The sequence below is a fragment of the Rhipicephalus sanguineus genome, chromosome 8 (assembly GCF_013339695.2).
Source record: "Rhipicephalus sanguineus isolate Rsan-2018 chromosome 8, BIME_Rsan_1.4, whole genome shotgun sequence".
In the NCBI taxonomy this organism is placed as follows: Eukaryota; Metazoa; Arthropoda; class Arachnida; order Ixodida; family Ixodidae; genus Rhipicephalus; species Rhipicephalus sanguineus.
The window spans coordinates 31,154,770-31,178,731 of record NC_051183.1 but is presented as its reverse complement, the minus strand read 5'-3'; the positions used below and the strand labels follow the sequence as shown (position 1 = coordinate 31,178,731).

At 46.0% G+C, this 23,962-nt stretch overlaps 1 protein-coding gene across 1 annotated transcript in view; it reads right to left on the bottom strand.

Annotated features, from left to right (window-relative positions):
* Nucleotides 1–23,153, bottom strand: part of LOC119401652 (zonadhesin-like) — an 83,366-nt gene extending 60,213 nt beyond the window's left edge. Inside the window, exon 1 of the mRNA XM_049418814.1 lies at nucleotides 23,018–23,153. Coding sequence (XP_049274771.1) covers nucleotides 23,018–23,084 — 67 coding nt within the window. The 5' untranslated portion in view covers nucleotides 23,085–23,153. The remainder of the gene's footprint in view (nucleotides 1–23,017) is intronic.
* Nucleotides 23,154–23,962: the final 809 nt, after the last annotated feature.

The window sequence follows — 23,962 nt, the reverse complement described above, 5'->3', positions numbered from 1 at the left end:
AACTCTTCCGCTACCTCAACTACTCTACCCATATTGGTTGTGACCTTGCCTTCCGCGTCCCTTAATGCATACATCTGATTTTTGCCCATGCACAGTTTTGTCTTCATAGCTTTGAGGCTTCTTGCGTTCCTAGACCATGCTCAATTCTCTCCATATTATACTTTCTTATGTCGGCTACTTTACGCCTATTGATTAACTTCGAAAGCTCCGCCAGCTCTATTTTGTCTGTTGCATTTGAGGCTTTCATGGCTTGACGTTTCTTAATGAGGTTTTTCGTCTCTTGGGATAGCTTACCAGTGTCCTGTCTAACGACTGTACCCCTGACTTCCACTGCACACTCCTTAATGATACTAGTCAGATTATCATTCATTGCGTCAACGCTAAGGTCGGTTTCCTCGGTTTAAGCCACGTACCTATTCTGAATTCCTGTACTCTCCCTCTCAGAGCTAGTTCATTAATCGGCTTCTTGCGTATCAGTTTCTGCCGTTCCTTCCTCAAGTCTAGTTGAATTCTACATCTTACCATTCTATGGTCACTGCATGGGATCTTGTTAACTACTTCCACATCCTGCACAATTCCTGGGTAGACAAACATTATGAAGTCTATTTCAGTTTAAGTTTCGCCATTAGGACATCTCCACGTCCACTTACGAGTACCCCGTTTTGTGTAGAAGGTACAAAAGATCCGTAAATTATTGCGTTCTGCGAACTCTACTAGTAACTCCCCTTTGGCGTTTCTAGAGCCGATGCCATATTCCCCAACTGCATGATCTCCAGCCTGCTTCTTGCCTACCTTTGCATTAAAGTCGCCCATCAGTACAGTATACTGTGTCTGTACCTTACTCATTGCTGATTCTACGTCTTCGTAGAAGCGTTCAACCAGTTGATCATCATGGCTGGATGTAGACGCGTAGCCTGTACCACCTTCATCTTGTACCTCTTATTAACCTAATTACGATGCATATCACCCTCTCATTAATCCGATAGTATTCCTCTATATTGCCAGCTACATCTTTATGAATAAGGAACCCCACCCCTAGTTCTCTTCTGTCAGCTAAGCCACGATAGCATAGGACGTGTCCGTTCTTCAGCACTGTAGAAGCCTCATGTGGCCTCCTAACCTCACTGAGCCCTATTACATCCCATTTAACACCCTCTAATTTCTCGAATAGTACAGCTGGACTCACCTCACTAGATAAAGTTCTAGCGTTATACGTAGCCAAGTTCAGATTCTAATGGCGGTCTGTCCGGACCCAGAAATTCTTAGCACCCTCTGCTGCGTCGCAGGTCTGACGACCGCCTTGGTCGGTTGCTTCGCAGCCGCTGGGGATTGACTGCCGAGGTAATTGGTGTATTCATGTGGGAGGTAGTGGCCAAGTACTACACCAGGCTGGTCAATCCTCTCTGGTGATCCTCCTCTCCTCCTCTGGCAGGATAACCGGTGGTCATTGAGGGTAACTGACTAGATTCCAAGAGATGGCAAACGCGTGAGGGGGAGAAAGAAAATCAGGTGGGTAGATGAGATTAAGAAGTTTGTAGGGATGACGTGGCAGCAGAAAGCACAGGACCGGGTTGATTGGCTGAACATCGGAGAGGCCTTTGCCTTGCAGTGGGCGTAGACAGGCTGATGATGAGCCTCAGGGAAGGCTCTTGCCTCAGCATTGGAAGCCCACTGCTCCCTAAGAAAACGATATCTCGAAGATGCCACACACAATAACAGAGCCACGACAGACAGAGCCTCTGTCACGCGACCCAATAATGCAGATGCGGGGTCGGCGAGCCACGCTACCATCAAAGTGGACGAGGGGAAATGTCTTCGGATGCGGATGCAATTTGGTGACCTCCTGCGGCAGTGCTGGCAGCATCCCTTCGCTTGCGCGTTGCCGTAGTTGAGGCAATGAATCGACATTGTACATTTTGCTGGTAGCGGGGCTGACAAAAGAATTGACGGCATAGACAAAGTAGAGCTGAAGCGATGATATATTTATGGCTCGCAATAATGTGAATTTTGCGCATTAAAATACATCGGACGAAATGACCCGCTACGCCTTGACTCTGGTATTGTTGCAAGTCAGCTGGATAGCTGACTCGAGCTTGACGTGTTCAACATCGCGGACGTGTTCAACATCGAGCTTTACGTGTTCATGTTTACGTGTGCGACTGGATACCAGATTTGTTCATTTAATTTGTACGCGAGTGTTTTCTCTGCAAACACACGTTTCTTTGCTCTTGGCCAACACGAACCACCCCGCGATGATTTGTTACCTTTCTCCTTCACCGCTTTTCCTCTATGTGGCGTTGCTTCGGGCGGACACACACCATGACGCCGATTTCACGCATGGTGCATGAAGGCTCGCGCGTAAAATACAGCACGTTTGACAATTACTCAACTCCCACGGGACCTGCCCTGTACAGCCTTCTGACAGTTAAAGCTGCTTTTGCATTTCTGGATTATCTCCCTTTGTAACCTGAAGTCCAATAATGTTGAGCTGAAGGAAATTGAACTGCTCGGTTTAACTTTCACAGGCCAGTGTGATTCTTTTCTACTCTAATTGTACTGCTTCTTTTTTATACATTTCTAGCAATAGGTCAGCAGCATAGTCCTTTATCCTGCAATGAACGTTTATTGAATGTTTGAAATTGTGAAGTGATAAATCAACTGTTGAAATAATTCGGAAGGAGCCACGTTTAGGATAAAAGTACCATGTAACGTCGCTTGATCTAGTGGAACTCAAGCTAAGATGCATTTATAGCTTTTAATAGTGTGAATTTTGCGCGTTAAAATACACTAAAACATGTATTCTATTTGCGTAATTCCATTTTAAAGAAGACAATATGAAAGGGCAACGTAACTCAAAATTTTACTTTCTTAATTTGAGACTTGACCATGGCTAGGTTTTAAAGAGTTTGCAGCGAAAGTACGTAACTGCCGACAGAAAAGCGACAGAAAGGAGAAATGACAGGAACAGGGACGCTTTGCTGTGTTCACTGTGTCGCTTTTCTTTCGGCAGTTGTGCTGCAACCTCTTTATAGTGTACGCTCGTGAGCAAAAGTACACGGACCACGGGAGCGCGTGCCGAAATTATCGTCTGGGTCGTCTAGTATTGAGCTGTATGCTGTCGAAAGCATCGCTCTAAAGTCCCTGAAAAATATAAAGTAGCGCCAACTGCGTCCCTTCGCCTCTGCCTCCTCTCCTAGCAGCTGCAGTAGCGCCTCTAGGGTGTCCTCCGGGAAGCTACTGATTTTACCCGATATAGTGAAAACCTCTTCTTTCTGCTGTCGTACCGGTGGTTGGTGCCACTGGTACAGCAGGTCGGCATCCTGAAGCATCCAGAACCACCGCACGAACTGACTCAAGCGTTGTCGACCACGTACCGTTCACCGATCAAATAAAGAACCCAGACGAGGACAAACAAGATGGCACTCGGACAACCTTCTAAAAAGCTAGTGCGCCAATCAAGCGATTTCTGAGCGCCGCCGAGTTTGCAGTGGCGCTGCCATCAGGAGCGAGCACTTTTGCGTACTAAAAGGTTATGTACCGTACAATTTTATGCTGTCGGACACCATGAGAAGACGCCACTTGCTTTGTTATACATTACCTTGCCGTATTTATTGCTATTAGGAGCTGGCTCGCCAGGTTCTTATGCTAGGGCGAATTTCCACGCCGTAACCTGCATTCATCCATTCAAAGCGTCGTGGAACGCGAAAAGGAACGCGCGTCGTGTCTTCCCTCTGACCTGGCCGTTAATTCTCACAAGGCGAGCGGGGAACGCGGTCGACAGCCAAGCGAGCGTCGGACAGCTATTTTTAGGGCCACTTTGTCGTGCGCGTCTCAAGGGCAGTTTTCAAATTGAAAGAAGATTAGGAGCGTTGCGTCTGCAAGTGTCAACAATGGAGGATCAGAGGCTCTTAGATGTTTCTTGTATATATACTTCATCAATATGTATATAATTGTAAATTGTCTAATAGTTCATCAAAATTGTAAATTAATCAAACCTTGTGTATATATGTATATATAACAACGTGTGTCACGTCTTCATACGTTCTTAGAGGACTTGTACGGAACATTCACGGATTTTCCCGATCTTCGCCGAGCCAGCTGCTCAATCATCATTCACTTTGTGGTTATGACGCGATTTTTTTTTTCATACCCTTTATTTCGCGGACTTTTCCAACTGCGTCACTTAGAACTTCAGCGCCCTCGGGTGCTCTAGCGGAAGAATTGCACAAGCCTCTCTTTCCTGCCAAGAGCCATGCTCTGCGAGCTTCGCAGCTCGACTAACTCCAACTGCAATCTACAAAGCGCACGAGTGAGGAGGTGCCTGTACACTGACACGAATGGCGCTACTTTACAGCGCTCTGGCTTGTAGCGCCACCGACATCGACGGGGTTGCACGGTGAAGAAAGAAGTAGTGCGCCTCGATGTGTGCGCCCTCCTTAGGGTGTTTGCATTCTTTGAAGGGCCGATGCCGCCACGACGCCATCTTTTGCCCCGCGTCTCGTGCCTCTCAACGCAGCCGCCGTAGAGCGGTGAGACGCCGGTAACACGCCGTGGGCTCAAATATGGCAGCCGCGCCGCTGTAGACGCCGCAGATGTCGTCACCCTAAGCGGCGAAAACGCGTATCAAGGCATCATCAAGGCAGGTTCGTGCGGCCATGACGACGAGGATGTGCATCATCTGTTGCTCGACTGTCCCAAGCACGACACACATAGACAGCGACTCGAGCAGGAACTTCACACGCTGGAGTCTGAGCGAACGTTTTCCTTAGCGAAAATACTAGGCCCATGGTCGACTAGGATAAACCGTAAATCAATGAAAGTGCTCCAGCGTTTTTTTGAAGACACTAATATTTGCGATGGCTACTGAGTTCTTGAACTTGTAGGACTGTATATACGTATGTATGTATGTATATATATATATATATATATATATATATATATATATATATATATATATATATATATATATATATAAATATATATATTTTTTTATTATTTATTTTGTTATCCTAACAACTATGTGGAAAGGGGTAGCCGTCACTAAGCAATGGTTACAACAACTCCTTCATTTATTTTCTACTTCAATAAAAAAAAGGCAGCCAAGGAAGGAGAAGTCGGGAGTGACCTCGAGCGGCGTGGCAGCAAGGCTGGCGCGAGGGGTGCGGAAAAATAAAGCCGTGGGAGTGGTTCTCCAGCAGCTTGTTCACAACTCACGGCAACCCTTAGCCTTTTTCTCCAAGACACTCAGCCCAACACAAGCTCGTTACAGCGGCTTCGGTAGAGAGTTACTTGTAATTTACCTCGCCATCCAACACTTTCGCCATATGGTCGAAGGTGGATCACTTACAATTTTCACGGACCACAAGCCGTTGACATATGCGCTTTGCAGAGAGTCGTCGGCGCACACGCCACGAGAAATCCGCCATCTCTTGTTCATGTCGGAATTCTCCACCGACATCCCACACGTCAGCGGCGACCAGAACATGCCTGCTGACACTCTCAGCCGGGTGGACGCCGTGGCATCACCTGCAACTCCTGCGCCACACGATGTGCAGACGCTCACATCACACCAAGCTAATGATCCCTAGCTCATACAACTGCGCTCATCTAAAACAACACTGCGAATGAACGATATCCTGTTTAATGGCCTCAACCTCGTCTGTGGCACTTTACAGGCACACCCAGACCCTTTGTCCCTAGTACTTTACGCAAGCAGCTTTTCCACACGCTGCACCAGCTCGCTTACCCCGGCGTTCGTGCCTCGCAACGCCTTGTTTCATCGTGCTACGTATGGCCCCGGATGAACGTAGATGTAGGCGACTGAGTACGTGCACAGGTATCCTGTTCCCCCAACACGCCAGTTCCTCCAGCCTGACCATCGTTTTGACATTGTTCACCTTGACATCGTCGGATCAGTACCACCATGTGATGGATTCCGCTACCTGCTCACAGCTGTCCACATGTTTACTCGATGGCCAGACGAGACTCCGCTTCCAGACAGCTCTGCTGCAACGGCCGCGGCAGCATTTGTCACGACATGGGCTGCCCGCTTCGGATGCCCTACCAAGATCGTGACTGACAGAGGACAGCAATTCGAGTCTGCCATCTTTCACGAACTCCTGCGCTTGCTTGGCACACATCGTCTTCGCACAGCCGCCTACAATCCCCAGACCAATGGCCTCGTGGGAGGCTTCCATCGAAAGTTCAAGGCAGCACTGATTGCGAATGGACGCCATCGCAATGGTTTCAACGTCTGGCACTTGTACTTCTGGGTATCCTTCTGGGCACACCGTACATTACATCTGACCTGACCAATGGAACCCACGTTTTTGTGCGCTTTCGATCTATTCGGCCTGCTCTCCACCCACACTACCTCGGGCCCTTACCGGTACTGAAGAAACGCGAGTCGACATATGTCGTGGATGTTTACGGCAAACCTGACACAATCGCACTGGAGCGCCTGAAGTCAGCCTACTGTGAGACGACTCCCACAGTCGCATGGCTCAGTCCAGTTCCATTTCCGTCGTTTCCAGCTCCGTTTCCGTCGGTGTGGACACTACTTCAATCCGCAGAGTTTCCTGGCAGTGCTGATCTCGTTCGCAGACCGTGCTGCTCTCTAGGGGCAGGAGCTATGTAGCGCCACCGACATCGACGGGATTGCACGGTGAAGGAAGAAAAGGTCGGGCGTGACCTCGAGCGGTGCGGCAGCAAGGATGGCCCGAGGAACGCGGAAACATAAAGACAAAGTTAGTTGTGTTTAAGCTTCGGCGCTAGAACTACGTGTCGAGTCGTTTTCTTATGTGTGCTCTACAGGCTAATGCGCGGCCAGACCACTGCTCTCGACGCGAACATTCCCTACACCCACGCTGTACAGTCGCATATACCCGGACGTCTACACACCACAGTGCAAAGCTTGCGGGATGGCTCGCGCCAACCTCGACCACATTATCTGGGCATGTCCCGCAGCGACACACACCACCAAACACAGCAAGAGCCCTAAACTTAAGATTACCACGCCCGAGCAGTGGGAGGCTATGCTGCTCAGCGCGTGCCCGGATGACCAACTCTGGGCAGTCCGGCTGGCCGAAGACGACTCCAAGACCCAAGGTCTGGCCGCCGCCTGAGGAAGGGGGGCTCCGGTAGGGCTAGTCTCCCGGCCCCCGCCTCCCTTGACCCCAGCAAGGACAAAAATAAAGTTATGTCTCTCTCTTCTCTCGCCACTAGGCGGCGCAGGCGACAATTGTGCCACGCGCTTACATGGTCCGTGGACCTTCGCTCACAGGTGTGCTTTTAGCGAACTCGCCCACGTCGCCTGTATTTTTCTGCCACGAATAGAATAGGACTGTTCGGATGCAACTGTGCGGGGCAGATCGCACCAACTCAGAACGGCTACTGCGGCAGACACATGAATACACAAGCGGTGCAGATTGGGTCTCTTGGATTGATGGTCACTCGTGGAGGCTGCATTTAAAACGTTTTCTCGGACCAGGCACGAAAAATACTTTAGCTGGGATCTCGCCGTGAGGTAGGTAAATTCCTGATTTATGGTATGATTGCGTCGTTTAGTAACGACTACATAAATTGGACGCAGCAGCAAATCTAAAATAGCTGCCATCTATAAGGAGAGCCTCAACGGACTTGTTTTCAGTTGATCAGTGGTATTTATTTTCCAAATGAACTTGGAAACCAGCACCCACACATTGTAAAACCAATGAATAACAGAAAAAAAACGCGCACGGACGCTAACCAACACGAAAGAAAACTCACGGGCGCAGCGGCGTCCGCAATACTCTCGTGAATTGTATAGGCGGCATGTACGTATTTGAAATCCGACATATGTGCAACGTCTGACTGGACTTGCGGTAAGTCCGGCATCATTTGTATATAGCTGTTTTGTTTTAATAATTTTTATATATAGTCATTCTAGTGTGTACAACTACCACATGAAAATAATAGAATTCCAGACCATCTTGTACTTTGACACATTGCTATTGCGTTTTATTTATGCTGTTTGTATTAATGATGCGGTGCAACTTCAGTAGTTGGCAAAGGTTCACCAGTGTCCACACCTTCAGTATGCGTGATGCTCAAATTAGTTGAACCCGTAGCAGCTGTCGGACCACTCGGTAATCCCGCAGATGAGGTACTAATACTTCGAAGCGCTGGGATAGGCGGTACGCCATAAGAAATATCACCAGAATTTGCATTACCAGGCTGATGTATGAAGACTGTATGATGACCTCCATTGCCAAGCCCTCGAGTAACAAGTGGGGCTGATGCTATCCCAGAGCTTTCGGATCCCCCCGCTCTCACTGATGTTGTACCTCCCCTATACATTGTGAGACCAGGCATGCTTGTGGCACCAGTAACGGCAGTGTTAAGTGCATTAACGAGGGAAGTTGTAGCAGTGTGTGCGGCGCCAGCTACATTCGTTGTTTCTGGAGATGTTCCGGCTGCAGCACCGCCAAGCATATTACCAGCAGGAGGAACTGCAACTACGGGACCGACACCCGTTTCGGACCCACTTCTACCAACTCCGGCAGCACCTGCGACTGCAGTAAGGGCTGTACCTGGCGGTGTCACTCCAATAACTACACCACCGTTTCCAGTCCCAACATGGGATATTGCACCCAAAGGGCCTGTATTGACAGAGCCGCTACTTGAACCAGCCGTACTACGTCCTGTGTTACCAGTTGTAACAGTCGTACCGGGAGATGACACAACAGCAACGCCACTAGGTACTGGAGCTACAGTGATGCGTACACTACCTAGACCTGCGCTCCCATTATTACCACCAACACCAATGAGGCCTGCTCCTGTTGCACTGCCGGGTGATATTTCTCCGTTGCCCTCTCCGTTAGTTATAGAAATTACCGCACCGTTTGCTTCATTTCCATGTGAATGTGTACTTCCAGCAACCATGGAACCACTGGAGCCACCTGAATTAGCCGAAATGCTCGAGTGTGTATTTCCAGTTCGTGAAGTGCCACTTGAGGAGCTCGTAGTTAAGGATGAAGATTCAATGTTTACGGCGCCATTCCCTCCTGCATTTACACCAGTGCCAGTTAAAGTTGTGCTGGTGCCTCCTGCTGGTAATGCTACGCTCACAGTTGCAGGATGCCCCATTAAACCACTCGAGGATACAACTTCTCTGGTGGTTGTCGTGGTAGTTGTGGAAGGTCCTGCAGTAGCGGTCAAGCTTCCACTTCCTCCATTACGATTAGCGCCCTCCCCATTAGTTCCAACAGTAATAGCAGAATTGGAAACGCCCGAGAAGCCATGACCATGTCCACCAGATCCTGCGTTACCGGAAGGCTGGCTTTCATCTCTACCTGATGTACCACGCGACGAACTATGTCCGCCATTGATTACACTACCAGTACTTCCCGCATTATGTGTAGCAGCACCGATGCCCCCTGCAAGCGGACCAATGCCCCCTGCAAGCGAACCACCAGCATTACCATTTTCCATAGTGTTACCCGAGCTTGTTGTGCTGGTGGTACTCAGCATAGCAGTATTTGTTGGTGTGCCCGCAACGCTACGACTGAAACTGTTTCCACCAGCTCCCATAATAACTGACGGCATTCCGGCGTTGCCCAAACTGAGTCTGGCGCCACCAGCACCTACTCCGGCACCTACGGATGCACCTTCCGAAGAAACAGCACCTCCGGAAACTCTCCCACCGCCATTTATTGATTCACTACCCCTAACAACGCTTACACCAGAACCAGTAACGCTGTCATTACCAGCTAAATGTACACCCCTTGATATAGGACCGACACCAGGCCCATTAAGTCCTGCAACGCCATTTAGGGACGTACCCCTCATGTTAACACCAGCACTCGACCCTACAAGTCCCGCACTGTTAGTTAGCGACGTATCTCCCGCGCTAAGACCGCCGCTGGACCCACCAACTACCCCGCCGGTACTTAATGCTGCACTTCCCAAATTACCACGAATACCAGATCCGTGAAACACCGAACCACCGCCTAAAGATGCACCTCCAGCGTTCAAACCACCTGTTTCAAACCAACTGTTTGAGCCCGGGGCTCCACTTGGGAAAAGGGATGTCTCTCCCACTCGCGCACCGCTATGGGCACCGCCAGCTGTATTCATACTAGTTAAGAAAGCACTGCCGCCATTTATACCCGCATTTCCAGGATGAAGTCCTATAACGCTAGGTAAAAAGGCTCCCCATGGACCTATTATCCAGCCGCCTGGATGTATTGCACCTCCAGGCAAGCCCGCTCCAGCACCGTTAGAACCTGTCCTAATGAGTACCAATAAATTACGATAGTGCCATTCGCACTTTTCCTGACGTACGCACAATCTCCCCTCGTATCCCCAAAACTCTGCAAAGCCCTCGTCACAGACACACGCGCCTCTGTGGCAACTGCTGACACAAGTCTTGGGTGCGATGATTCCGCATCTCGGTAAGCAGTTAGAAACGCAGGGTTGGAATGTGGAGTGCGGTGGGCACACCGGAGGAAACTTTTTCGCCTTGACACACCTTTTCCAATTCCGTGAGTCCCTGCAAAATCAACAAAGCACATAGACAAGCGTGAGAATTTCTTAGGCATTTATACTAATGTGACACAATCACTATATGACATAATTTAGGGTGTCGGGGCAACTCCAATAATAGCTAAAGAGGTCTTAACAGTATACAGCTCAAAATTATTCTAGTTGACAAAGACAACATATAAAATAGCGACCACGCACCAACGGATACGCAGGATGGCAAACACAGAATGCATAGAACTGTCCTCAAGCCCTGTTTGCACGCCTTGAGGACAGGCCCTTGTCGGAACAGTCTCGCAATGCTGACCCAAATAGTCGTCTCGTGGGAAGTCTAGCAAGGTTGTATTAAATTATGGCAGAAGTTGGGGTCTGTTCAATTGAATATGTTTTGTCCGTTCTTCACCTTAATCTTTTTTAATGTGGGAGTGCTTGTGTGTGTTTGCGCACGCCGCCTTCTTCTCTCCGCTCTTCTTTCCATCTTTTTGCCCCTGTCCCCCTAGTGCAGAGCAGCCAGCCGCCTTGCCTTCCTCATATATATATATATATATATATATATATATATATATATATATATATATGAAGTGGATCTTCCGTGAGAAAAATAACAACGGAAGTGTTCATTTCAACAGTTTCGGATAGAGTTTGGCCTTCATCAGGAATTCCTGATGACGGCCAGACGCTGGCCGCAACTGCTGAGATAAACACTTCCGTTGTTACTGTTCTCACGGAGGATCCACTTCACTGTGTGCAACGCTACGGCCAGTTTCGCCACCATGCCTGCTATATATATATATATATATATATATATATGAATAGAAAAAAGACACACGTGTAAAAACAGAATGGTCAGAGTAACCTTATTCTGGCGCAGGCCGGTCCCGCGGCCAGAACGTCAAGAAACCATTTTGTTTTTCGACGTGTGTCTTCTCTTTTATTCCTATTGTTTACTGGCGTCCAAGGCGGTATATATATATATATATATAGACATATATCTATATCTATCTATATATATATATATATATATATTATATATATATTTATATATATATATATATATATATATATATATATATATATATATATATATATATATATATATATATATATATATATATATATATATATATATATATATATATAAGGAGTTCCTTCGTTCAGCTTGCAAACGTCAGCAAAAAAACTGTGCCAAACGAACGAACGCCATTCTCTTTATATTCCACCAGGGTCTGCGTGACCGTGATTCCTTTGCATATATATATATATATATATATATATATATATATATATATATATATATATATATATATATATATATATATATATATATATATATCTGTGTGTGTGCGTGTTTTTGCTACAGGTAAACATATGCTGTGCCTGAAAACAATGCACAACCGAAGTTGGCGTTAAAGGGGTCTAGGCACTCACTGGGACACTAAAAAATTGTGCGCAGTTGACAAAGAGCACGAGTTGCTTTCAAGTAATGCGCATCGCCCGCACTGTTAGTATCGGAGTCATAAAGATTTCGCTTCTAATCCAGCACTGTAGATGCTCAAAGCAGATCTATCATACCATTCCAGGCGGGTTCGCTGTCAGAAACGTAGTATTGTGGCTTTATATTATTGCTTGCTGTAATCAATCCACGCCACGCTGTTTCCTTTTCTCTTACGCTACCCTTTGAGCTTACCGATCAGAGTGAGGTACTCCACTTGTCGTCGGCGCTCTCCTTCCCCTTATATCCTTACATACATGATATACTGGGATAACCACTTTATCGCCGACCACATCATAAAGGCCTCATGGACATTGTTATATGTAGTATTATAACACGTTCCTTCGTTGAATGCACCACCACGACTCAATAATAAATGACCCCGCCTCCCTTGACGGAAGCTTCCGCGGCGTTCCATTGCTGCTTCAATCTAACGTTTAGGAGAGCATTTCCTGTAAATAAAAGCATAGGCTTGTCATCAGCTCCATTGAGTCGATGTAGAGCTGAGAGTCAATGATCGCATGAAAATATTCAGCTAAGACGAGGTCGTCTTGGCCGTAAACTCTAGTGTAACATATTTTAAACCCAGACAACAGCGTCAAAGCCGGGCTACCACTACAAAAATATCAGCTGCCTTCGCGCTTGTCAACAAAGATGAAGAACTAGATATTCAACTCACACGACCCAACCTGGCGGGCAGTCGCATCCCGGAACGCACATCTTGCTGCAGAAAGGTAATCTCATATCGGACGTCACAGGGCACGCTGAAGAGCACATGTGCCAGTCTTTTTGAAGACGGCACTTGCAGCGTCTGCAGAGCTTCCTTGGCACGCACTCGTCCCAGGAGTTCCGCACATAAGTGGGCTTGCACACGCATTTACGGTGTTGTTTGAACACGTCGCGCGGAGTATAGGCTGGCCTGCAGAACTTGTCTCGCCGAGGGTGTCCTCGCACGGGGACTTCATTTTCTCCGCATATTGGGGTGTGGCACCCTTCAATGCAATACACGTAAATTTTAGTATGAATGGTGCCGCACTACCTAGTAATTGCAATTTCATATTACAGCTTTTAGATATTATTTACGAAGTTTCCCGGAAGTGAATCTACACCATTTTAATATTTTTTTTTTCTTGATCTGAAATGTTAACACGGTTACAATGCATTACATTCATGGTAAGCCAGTTTTCTTCCCTCTTATTTATATTCTGATCCCCATCTTTTCGATGTGTTGATTGCCATTGTTTTTGACAGACGAAGTGACTGGTTGGACTACCTGAAGATACTACTACCATGTTCTTACGGAAACATTGACTTGGGTCTTATGCTAAACTGGCATCATTATCTATCAGGTTACGTGATCTTGCTACCTCGTTGCTGTCATACTTTTCTGTTTTAGTCATCTTCTCACTTGTGATGTGTTTATCCACAATTTCTTGATAGTTGTTTTCAAACCTCTGTCGGGGTTGGTGTACCCTACCAACCACCGCAAATGTCACCACTGCACCAATCATCCCCCTCTCCTTTAAAACACAAACCTTTAAAACACAAACACAGCAGCGGTAGCTCAGTGGTTAGAGGGCTCGGTTACTGACCCTACAGACCGGGGTTGATCGCTGCCGGGGCGATCTCATTTCCATGAAGCCGAAATGGTAAGGACCTTTGTACTATGCGATATTGGCGCAGGTTAAAGCACCCCAGGTGGGTGCGGATCCTTAGCCCTCCACTGCGGCACCTCTCATAGCCTGAGTCGGTTTGGGAAGTTAAGCCCCATTAAATGGCCAACCGACCTGAACACACAACCCTACTGCGTCAAGTGGCGGCCACAGTTGCTTGGTAGCTGTTAAACAGAAAGAGGTGCCTTTGTGGTTGCCAAAAGTTTGACAGCTACGATTAAGCGAAACGTCTACCTCCCCTTCAACCCTTTCGATGCCAATAACCCCCCCCCCCCCCGCTTGCTTTATTGTCTCACTGTTTCCTCTTTCCATTTCACTCACCAAATTCGACACGCAATCCCCTCCGTTTCCCCAACTCCCGTTTTCGCGCTTTCCCTTTCCTCCCCTTTCATTCGGGTTGGAGGAGTGTACGATACATACACATGCACGCGCTAAAGTAGGCAGTTGCAGCCTTGAAGAAGACAAGACCTCTTGTCGAAACGTCGGCTCCAGCGACACGCCATGTTCAAACATATTTCATGTCTGTAGTACATCTAATGTCTGTAGTGCGTTCAACAGGGCAGGTGTACTCCAAATAAATAAAATATATGTTTTATATGCTGCCACTTTTACATAAGTCCTTACATGCTTTAATTTTCTTTTTTTAAACAAAGGACACGGCCCGCATTTCTGAACTAGGTATTAACGTGTTCCGCTCAAAAGCCATCCTGTAATCGCATAGCCCAAAGATATTTTGCCGGTGGATTAGCTTTTTATCTTCTTCTCTTGATCAATAATCACATCTCACTCATATAATCGTTTTGTAAATGACGAGGGGAGATAACACTAATCATAAGAGAGGTGCGCTTGTAAATAGGCTGAAGAAAGCATTCAGGTAAAAATCAAGGTTTAAGAGAAAAACAGCAAGCATAACAGTCACTGCAATGTGATGTCATAAGTTGCGCAGGAAGTTTTCTTGTTATAAGAAGCAGGCAGAAAAAAAGCTTCGTTATTGTTGTATGATGCATCAAACCAGAACCTTCTATATTTCAGGAACACCATCACGCATTCTGTCTTCTACCTGCGGTGGAACTAAAACATGTGCCAAGACAAGGACCGTTATCGAGGGCATGGTTGTGTCTAAGTGATGTAACAACTACGATAAAATATCGACGATAAAATGCTTCCAAACCATTACAACGTCCTCAGCCATAATTCTTCATCGTCATCAGGCACATCATCAACAAAGTGCACATAATGCCTTACAGGTGTTTAGCGGGTACCACAGTTCTCCGCAGAATGACGAAAAATGGCATAGTGGCTGCTTCACTACTTCACAAAAATAATGATTTATAGCCTAGTGGGTTCCTCGCAAGTGCACTTCTATTGGTTGCCGAGAGAGCCCATAAGGCCCCCATGATCCAGTTCCTCAGGGTCTCAAAACGTTCTCCCCCTCTCTCTTTCTCACGTTAACGCACGTTATTAACATGGTGGGAGAGTGAAATAACGACCGGGCGTCACACAATGCGAATTGCGGAACTAGTGGGTCGTTTAAAGCTTCCAGCCCATTACAAAGGCCTCAGCCATAATTCTTAATCGTCGTCAGCCGTCGCATCCACAGAGTACACATAATGCCTTACAGATGTGTTGCTGGTACCTCGCCTCTCCGCAGAATGACGAATAATAACGTAGTGGGTGCTTCCCAACTTCACCAAATTATGATTGATGACGCAGTGGGTACCTTGCTTGTGTACTTGTATTAGTAACCCCAAAAGAGCTTACAACGGGCACTAGAAATGCCGCTCTTTCCCCTTTCACTGTGCCTCTGCTGCGCATTGCTCGCAGGCCTGGCGTTTTTTTTTTCTGGACGACGTTCTTGCTGAATTTCAAGGTCGCTCGCTTCCATTGTCTAGCACGAAAATTTTGCCCTTGGTGAATATAACTGCAGCTGTTTGGGAATATAAGCGGCGGATTTTTTTCTTTGTTTTTGGCAATCGGCGCCCGGGAAAGTTGGACATATGAAAACAATATATTAGAAAATAAATCGAAGAAGGCATACAGCGGCTGTACAGGTTGCTGTATAAATGTTTCAGCTGTGTTCGCGTAGCTGCTGCTGCTGCTGCTGCTGCTAAAAAGAAATCGAATGCCGTGAGACAATCCGCTTTACATTGTCATATTTCCGCCTCAATATTTCCGCTTTAAAAGAAATAAGACTCAAAGGCTGAATTTACAATGTTACTTGCTTTGAGAAAGTGTCCTTTCTTCACTGGTTGGCAGCCATGCTAACTATAGGCTCACTGTCGCCACTGAAGTGCGTATGCAGGGTTACCTTGCATGAAACGTGCTACTTTTTACATTCTTCGTTACATACGCCCACGTGGTGCACGCCCAATGTGCGCTGGTTACGACTATTATTATGTTTTTCATAGCCTGTACAGTCAGCGATTATATTCTCCCTCTCGGACTTGCTAGAAAGCAATAACACAAGTACACAAGGACAAATGAACACAGTAGACGCTAAAAGCGTTATGCTGTGGCCGAACAGTTGACGCGGCTCTAAGTTGTCTACTGTGCTTTTTTTTGTCCCTGTGTCATGGCGCTCTTATTCCTAACCAGTGCGACAATGAACCAACTAGCCCCAACCCACTGCTGCTTGAGCGAAGATCTGTCCATCTGTTGTAAGAGCGGACCTGTTAAAGCTGGCAGTGATACATCCGTTAACATGAAACTTCTGCTGCGCCATACCTGTACAAAAATATCCAAGCCGCCGCACCGCTGAGGATCAACCGCCGCCGAGCCGTCGCCATAGCAACCGCCAAAGTTTCTTACACCGTGGCTAAGGGACAGCAATTTCAACACATTCAGAGTGGCAAGCTTTGCGCGTATTTCGAATCCGCGGTCCCCAGCCACAGTGGTCTAGTGGTTATGGCGCTCGAGTGCTGACCCGAAGGTCGCGGGACCGAATCCCGGCCGCGGAGGTTCCATTTTCGATGGAGGCGAAAATGCTTCAGGCCCGTGTACTTAGATTAAGGTGCATGTTAAGGAACCCCAGGTGTTCGAAATTTCCACTATGGCGTCTTTCGTAATCATATCGTGGTTTTGGGAGGCTAAACCTCAGATATTAATATTATTAATCCACCCGTCGCCGCCTCTTCATTGCCGCTTATTCAACCAAGCACGCTGGATCCAATCGTCGCCGGCATTGTGATTCCCGTGCTGCAGCACGACGAACGGAGAATCAATAAGCTTCGCTCTGCCAAGCTGTGCGCAACTTGGTGGAAACATTCCGCATTTTATTTTCTAGGTTGTTTTTCAAAGCGCATCGTTCATCACATTAGTTTCACATTACTTCGAAGCATTCTAATGCATCAACTATTCAGAGTTGCTATTTCCTATGACCAGGTGATTCAAATTTATTCGCGTGATCTACGTTGTATAGTTGTACGTCTACTCGAATAAAGCAAGCATCTTTATACATGCTGTCCCGGGAGCTGTGGCATTGAGCATCTGCTTGGTGGGCACGCCTAATCGGCGATTTAGAATTTCGCTATAGCGATAATCGTCCAGCTCGTGAGACCAATCCAAGTACTCGTTCGGCGATACGTTAAAGGCATGCCCGCACATGCGACCAAGCACCGCTTTATAGTGGAAAGGTGACGCCCTCAAAATTCTCGACGTATACTCACTAAACAATTTCACGCCCGACGCATGGACCTCGCCAGCAACACACGAGTTGGGGTCTCGTGATACAACAATTCATTCATTGCATCGCAACACAAAATTTTCCCAGAATTTCCGCCACATTTTGTCATGCTTGAATTTTGGCTGCTGCCCTGCTCGCCTCTAACGATTTGTAACATACACTTCTTCGTACGCGGCAAATCACATGCAAGAAATTACATGCGAACTCATAATTTCGTGAATTCCATTAATAATGTGCACTCGATATGTTGCTCGGGTGAATAAAAGTTACAGTTGGCACTGCCCTATGTGGCCTTTATTCCTTACTTTCGACAAAAACAACTGTTTTGTTCAAATTTTAATTCTTAATGACAACACAGATAACCATATTTCTTATCATCTTTCATATTCTCTCTATTTATCAGGAAGCTATGATATTACTAAAAAAAGGTAACTAATTGTTGCGCTATAAATATACTCTCTTGCATTGAGCCTCAGTTCATTTCACACTGTCTACGCCTGGTTTTTATGCCGCCTTATTCAAATCCTACTGATTTCAATCACGAGAATTGTTGCGACACCATAGTTATTTATTAGTTTGTATTGGAAGAAATAGTGTCAAACTAAAATGATTGCTTGAAAAATAAGACGACTTCGGTGCTGCCTGAAAGTGGTAACATTTCCCAGAATCATATTAGAGAATTTCCACATTATGGGGATGTCTATTGTTACTTTTCTCTCGGACCTACTCTAGCATTCGGTTTGTCGTGGACAGTTAATTTCGTTGACTTTAAAATGCGCAATCTTGCTCTGCTCATGCCAACTGAATATTTGTAGGCTTTGTTTCAGGGAAGAAAAGAAGGCTGTTTATAATAAGCATCACATGATATCTGTATTTAAATTTAAAGATTCGACAGATATCTGTCTGGCTGGGGAGAAGATATTGGGAAGCTGATATAACGCTTACAACAAGCTAGAAGATATTAGGAAGCTGCTATAAGAGTCACCCCCTGAGGAAGGGACCGAATCGGTCCCGAAACGTCTGACTCTCTTCAAACCGTGGCTGTTGCGATTTCAGCTTCCTAATGATATCGGTATGCATTAAATGCTTATCTAAGGAAGTTCGAACACCTCTGCCTGCTTAGTTATGCAAAGCTGTGGAAAGCGCAAGAGCACCACTTCCGCGATTTTCGAGCTTTCAAAAATAGATGCCGTTTTGCTTCCGCAAATCGATGTTTTTTTTTTTTTTAAGTAGCATTACCAAGTGCATCAGACACTGACCTATAATCGGCAAGCACATCATTGAGGTTTAAGACTGCAGCGTCATCAGCAATACACGAACATTTGAAATGATTTAGAAAAGTGCACATACCGGGGCATGTACTGTTCCCTCTTACCACCGCGATGCAAAGGGCTGCTAGAGCAAGCGTTATTTGGTGCATTTTGCGTGGTACGTCGCTGTACAACGAATCCCAAGATCAACTATGCCGCATATTGGCGCGCAAGGTTGTCTTGCGAGAAAGGTTGCAGTCTCTGCATGTGTACCTTGATATCGGACAGGAAACCCATTGTTCGATATAAAGAAAGCTTCACTGCTGCCTTTACTGAGGACAAGGTGAAATTCGCTTGCGCAGTTTTCAAAACTACAAGCCATCTGCTTCACAACAATGATTGGAAACATGCTGTGTGAACAAAAGGGTATCAGTACGGCATTTTATTCGCTTCGCCTGCCTAGATGCGTTTGTAGCGACCGATAATATATATGCAAATGCACGATACACTTTCAGGGAAACGACGACTATATACTACTTTCTCAGATTTCTTTTCTGACGTAAATACGGCATGTTCTTTGCGCCAATCAGCCACATGCATGTAATGAGAGGACCCCCAGGAAATTGGAGATCATAATGGAACTGCTGAAAAAATTATTGTTTAGTTGGTAGGTTGGCTGCAGTGATGGTTTTAACATCCCAAAGTGACTCAGCATATGACAGACAACCTAGTGGATGGCTCCAGATAACTTTGCTTATCTGGGTTTTCTAACACGCACTGAAATCATACGGTACACACGGGCCACTAGCATTTCGTCTCCATCGAAAGGCGACCACCCCGGTGGGTATCGAACCCGTGTCTTGATGAGCAGTCTACCATCGCAACCCCTTAGCCATCGACTGACGGCCACTATGGAACTGAATTGGCGCCATCACGAGAGAATGGCAACGTTACGACAATGATCAGAATAGAACTGTGGCCCTCGGATGTGAACCATTGCTCGGTGACGACAGCATGGTAAGAACTGCACGAATAAGATGCAATTGTAACGGTGACATTAAAACCTCTGGTTTACGAGGACAACATGGCGGTGAATGCAAGAGAACGAGAGTGTCATTATGACTCATTATGACTGAGTTACAACGATGGCGTGATAACGACGAATGAACCACCAGATGATGAATGCGTTATGAGGAAGTTATGCAGGTGAATAGCTGAAGATAAGAGCACAATGTTTAAAGCGGAATGCTGACAAGGACATGGTGATGAAAAATATGGCGATTACGTCATAATGACAATCCCTTTCACAAACCTTAGAACCAAGGCCAAAACAAACATTCACGGACGATTACGATACTGCCTAATGCGAATTCTGAGCGCATCTTTATGTTGAGGCGACGCCGACTGTGTTTGAAGTTTTGGCTATCCACAGTTGCAGCAATGTAACATTCGTTACATATTGCCTCAGAAATTTCCAACGTTCGAGTGCTACGCACACCACTCTGTGCACTGCAGGCGTCGCGAGCCAAGCGAAACGCCGACAGCCCCGTTACGACAAGCAAGACCAGCCGCAGTACACGTGCGTGTGCACGAGCTCCGACCGATGGCCAGCGCGCGTGGCGGAGGAAAGAAGGGAGGTTATAAAGGCCAGCGGCTCGGGATATCGACAGACTCCACGTTCGCTCTCTTTCGTTCTCGTTCGCTCTATTGGTTACGCTGATGTCAAAGGCGACGCCGCTCAACGCAGTAATGGGTGCTTAAGAGCTGCGCTGTAAAAATTATGGTACAGTAACGGTTTATTCAGAACTACCGCGTGAGTACGAATACAGGACAGCGTCGCAGTATATACAATATTGTAGCGAAACAATATCCACGGGCGATGATGAACGACAGAACAATAACGCGTATCTTGAAGTGATATGAAGGAACGGAATCACATAATGACGTGTTTAAGTACTAGCACACATGCGTGCTTAGGTATATCACCTGCTACGGAAGGCCGCATCACTTTGTACACTATCGGCTAGTGGCCAGTACGGTACACGGAGCATGTCTGTTGCGGGCCGCTTGCCGACATGAATCACATATCAAGCAACCGCCAACCCACGGCAGCTGGGTGAGAGCAGCAAGAAATGTAATACCCTCTTAAACATCAAAAGTTCGGAATATTATCCAAGGCCACTGATGGCACGATGACCTTGTTTGCGCGAACAGATAATGCTGCGATTCTCGTTCTCATATATTTTTTACTGTTTCTTATACTAAATCGATGTCGACTCTGTAATGTACCTGAGGCGAGCCTTTGTTGCTCGCACTGCACATGTCTTCCTGTGTTTCTCATTGTCTCCGTAGGCGACGCACTAAATCTGAAAGCAGTACGGCTTTCGTATACACGTGCTTATTGCAAGAATTTCATGGCGAAGGTAAAAAAATCCGGTACTGCAAAATATCGCTTCTAATCGAGCGCAATATACAATTAGTTTCTCACTGACTTCCCGAGAGAACAATTTGGTTCGTGGATCATTGAAGTGCGAAATTTAAAACTTTTTATCGCACAGCGCGATAATATCAGTATATTATAAAACGTTGCAGTTTTGTTCTGTAATACGGCCATCCTAAGAAAAACGGGAGCATTTTAAATAATTTCAGTAATTTGCCGCGTTGGAATGCGACCACACTTGCAGCACCCATGCATCGCATGTTCAGGATGCTCTCAATGTCTTGCCTTGCGTTAGATGTCTTCCATCAACGCACGATTTAGAGCTTCTATCGAGGTCATATGAACATTATTCCACAACATCTTGAAGTTCAGTCAGTGTTAGAGGTTTATGGACAGCGTGACCCAAGAAAAAGCAGGATATTTCGCTGCTTTGGCAGGTAGCCTTGAATTTAGATTTTCCGCCTGTTCTCATACGCGAACATGTGCTGCGCAGTTCGATCATATACGGTCACAAATTGCTGTGAAATGGAAAGATTTCTCAGGTCGATTGGTCTCTAAGCGTTTGACGCCAGGTGGTCATAAAGAAAACGCTGGTTGAAATCTTACGTGGTTGAGCGTACACAAGTGACGATTATTATGACCAAGGATAATTCTCATATGTCTTCGCCTATGTAGCCACTTAATGGAGCCTTAGATGCAGCGGTCCTGCTTGTTGTTTTCTAGGTTCAGTGTTTACGGTATTCTATTGCTAAGCTTAAATTTCTTCCAGCTTTTGTAAACGCATTTCTGTATGGAAACTGAAAGTAACAACACCATTTTGCGCTTCATTCTGACGTCACATAATTCGGATAATCTCCCGTAATTGCGTGTTTCTTTTGAACGTCAGTCAATATAATATAGACAATGTCAGCTGCTAAAATAAACAAAAATACCCCCAGTTTGAAATTTGTTTACCTAACCCCGCTTTTTAAAGCACTGGTATGCCTGCGTGTCTTTGTAAATTAAGAGGTTTAGCTTATCTTTGCTTAGTATACCAGAAGCGCTTCCATGTATCATTCACGAGGTGTCATGTCAACTATGGCATCCGCGCTTACCATCAAGAGGAGGTCACGACTGCGATTCCCAGCTTCGGCGGCTGCATTTTGATTGCGGTGAATTGTAAAGCATCTCACATTTTTTATTCAACTTTCTCATTAACAGCCCCATACTGTCCAAGGTAATACGGAGGCTCGTACAATGGTTAGCGTCATAACGGTAAGACATCTTGTATATGTCCGAATCGCCTAAATAAATTGAATGTTAACATTTGCCTCGTTGTGTGTTTCAATATTGCACATGCTCATCAACAACCGGTCTATGTGGTTGCAGCGCCACGCAACAAATGTTTAATTGATTCGTGCTCGCAAAGTTAACACGTCTCTATAAGTTACCCCCCTTAGACCATCGATTAGGCATCGCGCGAGGGGCCAGCCCATAGCCCCATGCAGGTTCTTGCTGCGCCATTTACGCATATGCGGGTAAGCTGCTCCACGAATGCTTCCATGCAACACCTATTTTGCATATCATTATGCGGGCGCAACCTGTGAATATTTTGCATTTTAGGTACAAGCCGCTGCACATGGCTGTGCGTTGTCTTCATTTCTTTGTCTACCCACCTAACTCGCTCATCGATAAAGCACCTCGCTGCTTTTGCGTGCGTTTGTTGCTTTCGTGCCAAGTCTCATGTAATCTTTTGTTACCCTAGTGGAAGGAGCACGCACGAATTTCAGAGCGCTGGCAAGAAATCACTGACAGAACGAGATGACATCACGATATTGTATTCGCTCGAATCTGCTCTGTGGCGCTAACAAAATATCGGATGCACGTTATGTTGGTAATACTCAGATTAAAAATTGTAACTGCAAAAAAAAATGTTCGCTGACGTGTTTCAACGCCATGCTTACACGAGACTGTACTTACTGTTGCATCCATGCCCGGACACTGCAACAACGTAGACCGCGGCCAGCGCAATCTTCATGCAGTACATTCTGCTTCCAATCTGAAGTGTCAAACGACGTTACAGGGTAGTTTGCTTACATTAGTGAATATGGTTATAGTCGTATATACCTTCCACGTGTTAAACAATGTAGGGTAGGTATTGTTTAACAATGTGTGGCAGATATTATGCATCTCCTCGTTTTGCCACCTGCTGAATAGTGAAGTTGTCTGTATACTAGATATAGGAAAGGTAACGTTTATTTAAGTTTCCCCTACATAAATGCGCACCGACATAAAGACATTCTGTTTTTCTATGAGCGAAGAGCCGTTTGGCTTTCCCTTTATCGGCTCGTTTATTTTTTCGCAAACTAAACATATGAGAACCTAATTTATCACCAATGCGACCAAGGTCCTCGGAAGAAGAAATGTCCTCCTATAAACCATTTTTGGCTTTTCTAATATTATCCTTAGTATCCACACTTACAAAAGTTGGCTCCTACAAGGCTTTGTTTGACTCATAAAAACAACGTTTGTTTTTATATTTTCTTTTTCGATATTCCCCACTGCTCACATGTACTCGAAGGAACCAGAGTACGAGCTACTATTGTAGCTCATGAATGTGTGACGTATCATTTGTTACGAAAGATACAAGATCGCAGTGATTGTAAGACACAAAACGATTTTCTAAAATGATTTTTGTGGTTCGTTCTTGCATATTTTAGCCAGTTACGTCATAGTAATCTTGGGAAACTTTCAGACAGTGACCGCTGGTAAATACGCACTCGTTTGCATCCACGTAGGCATAAGCTTAGGCAAACGTTCCTCATCGCATCCATTTAATTTGCTTGAATCCCTGCAAATTGAAAAAAAAGTTGACGAGGATGCCGTATGCATTCCACAAAATCTCCTTGCCTATCAAAAAGAAAG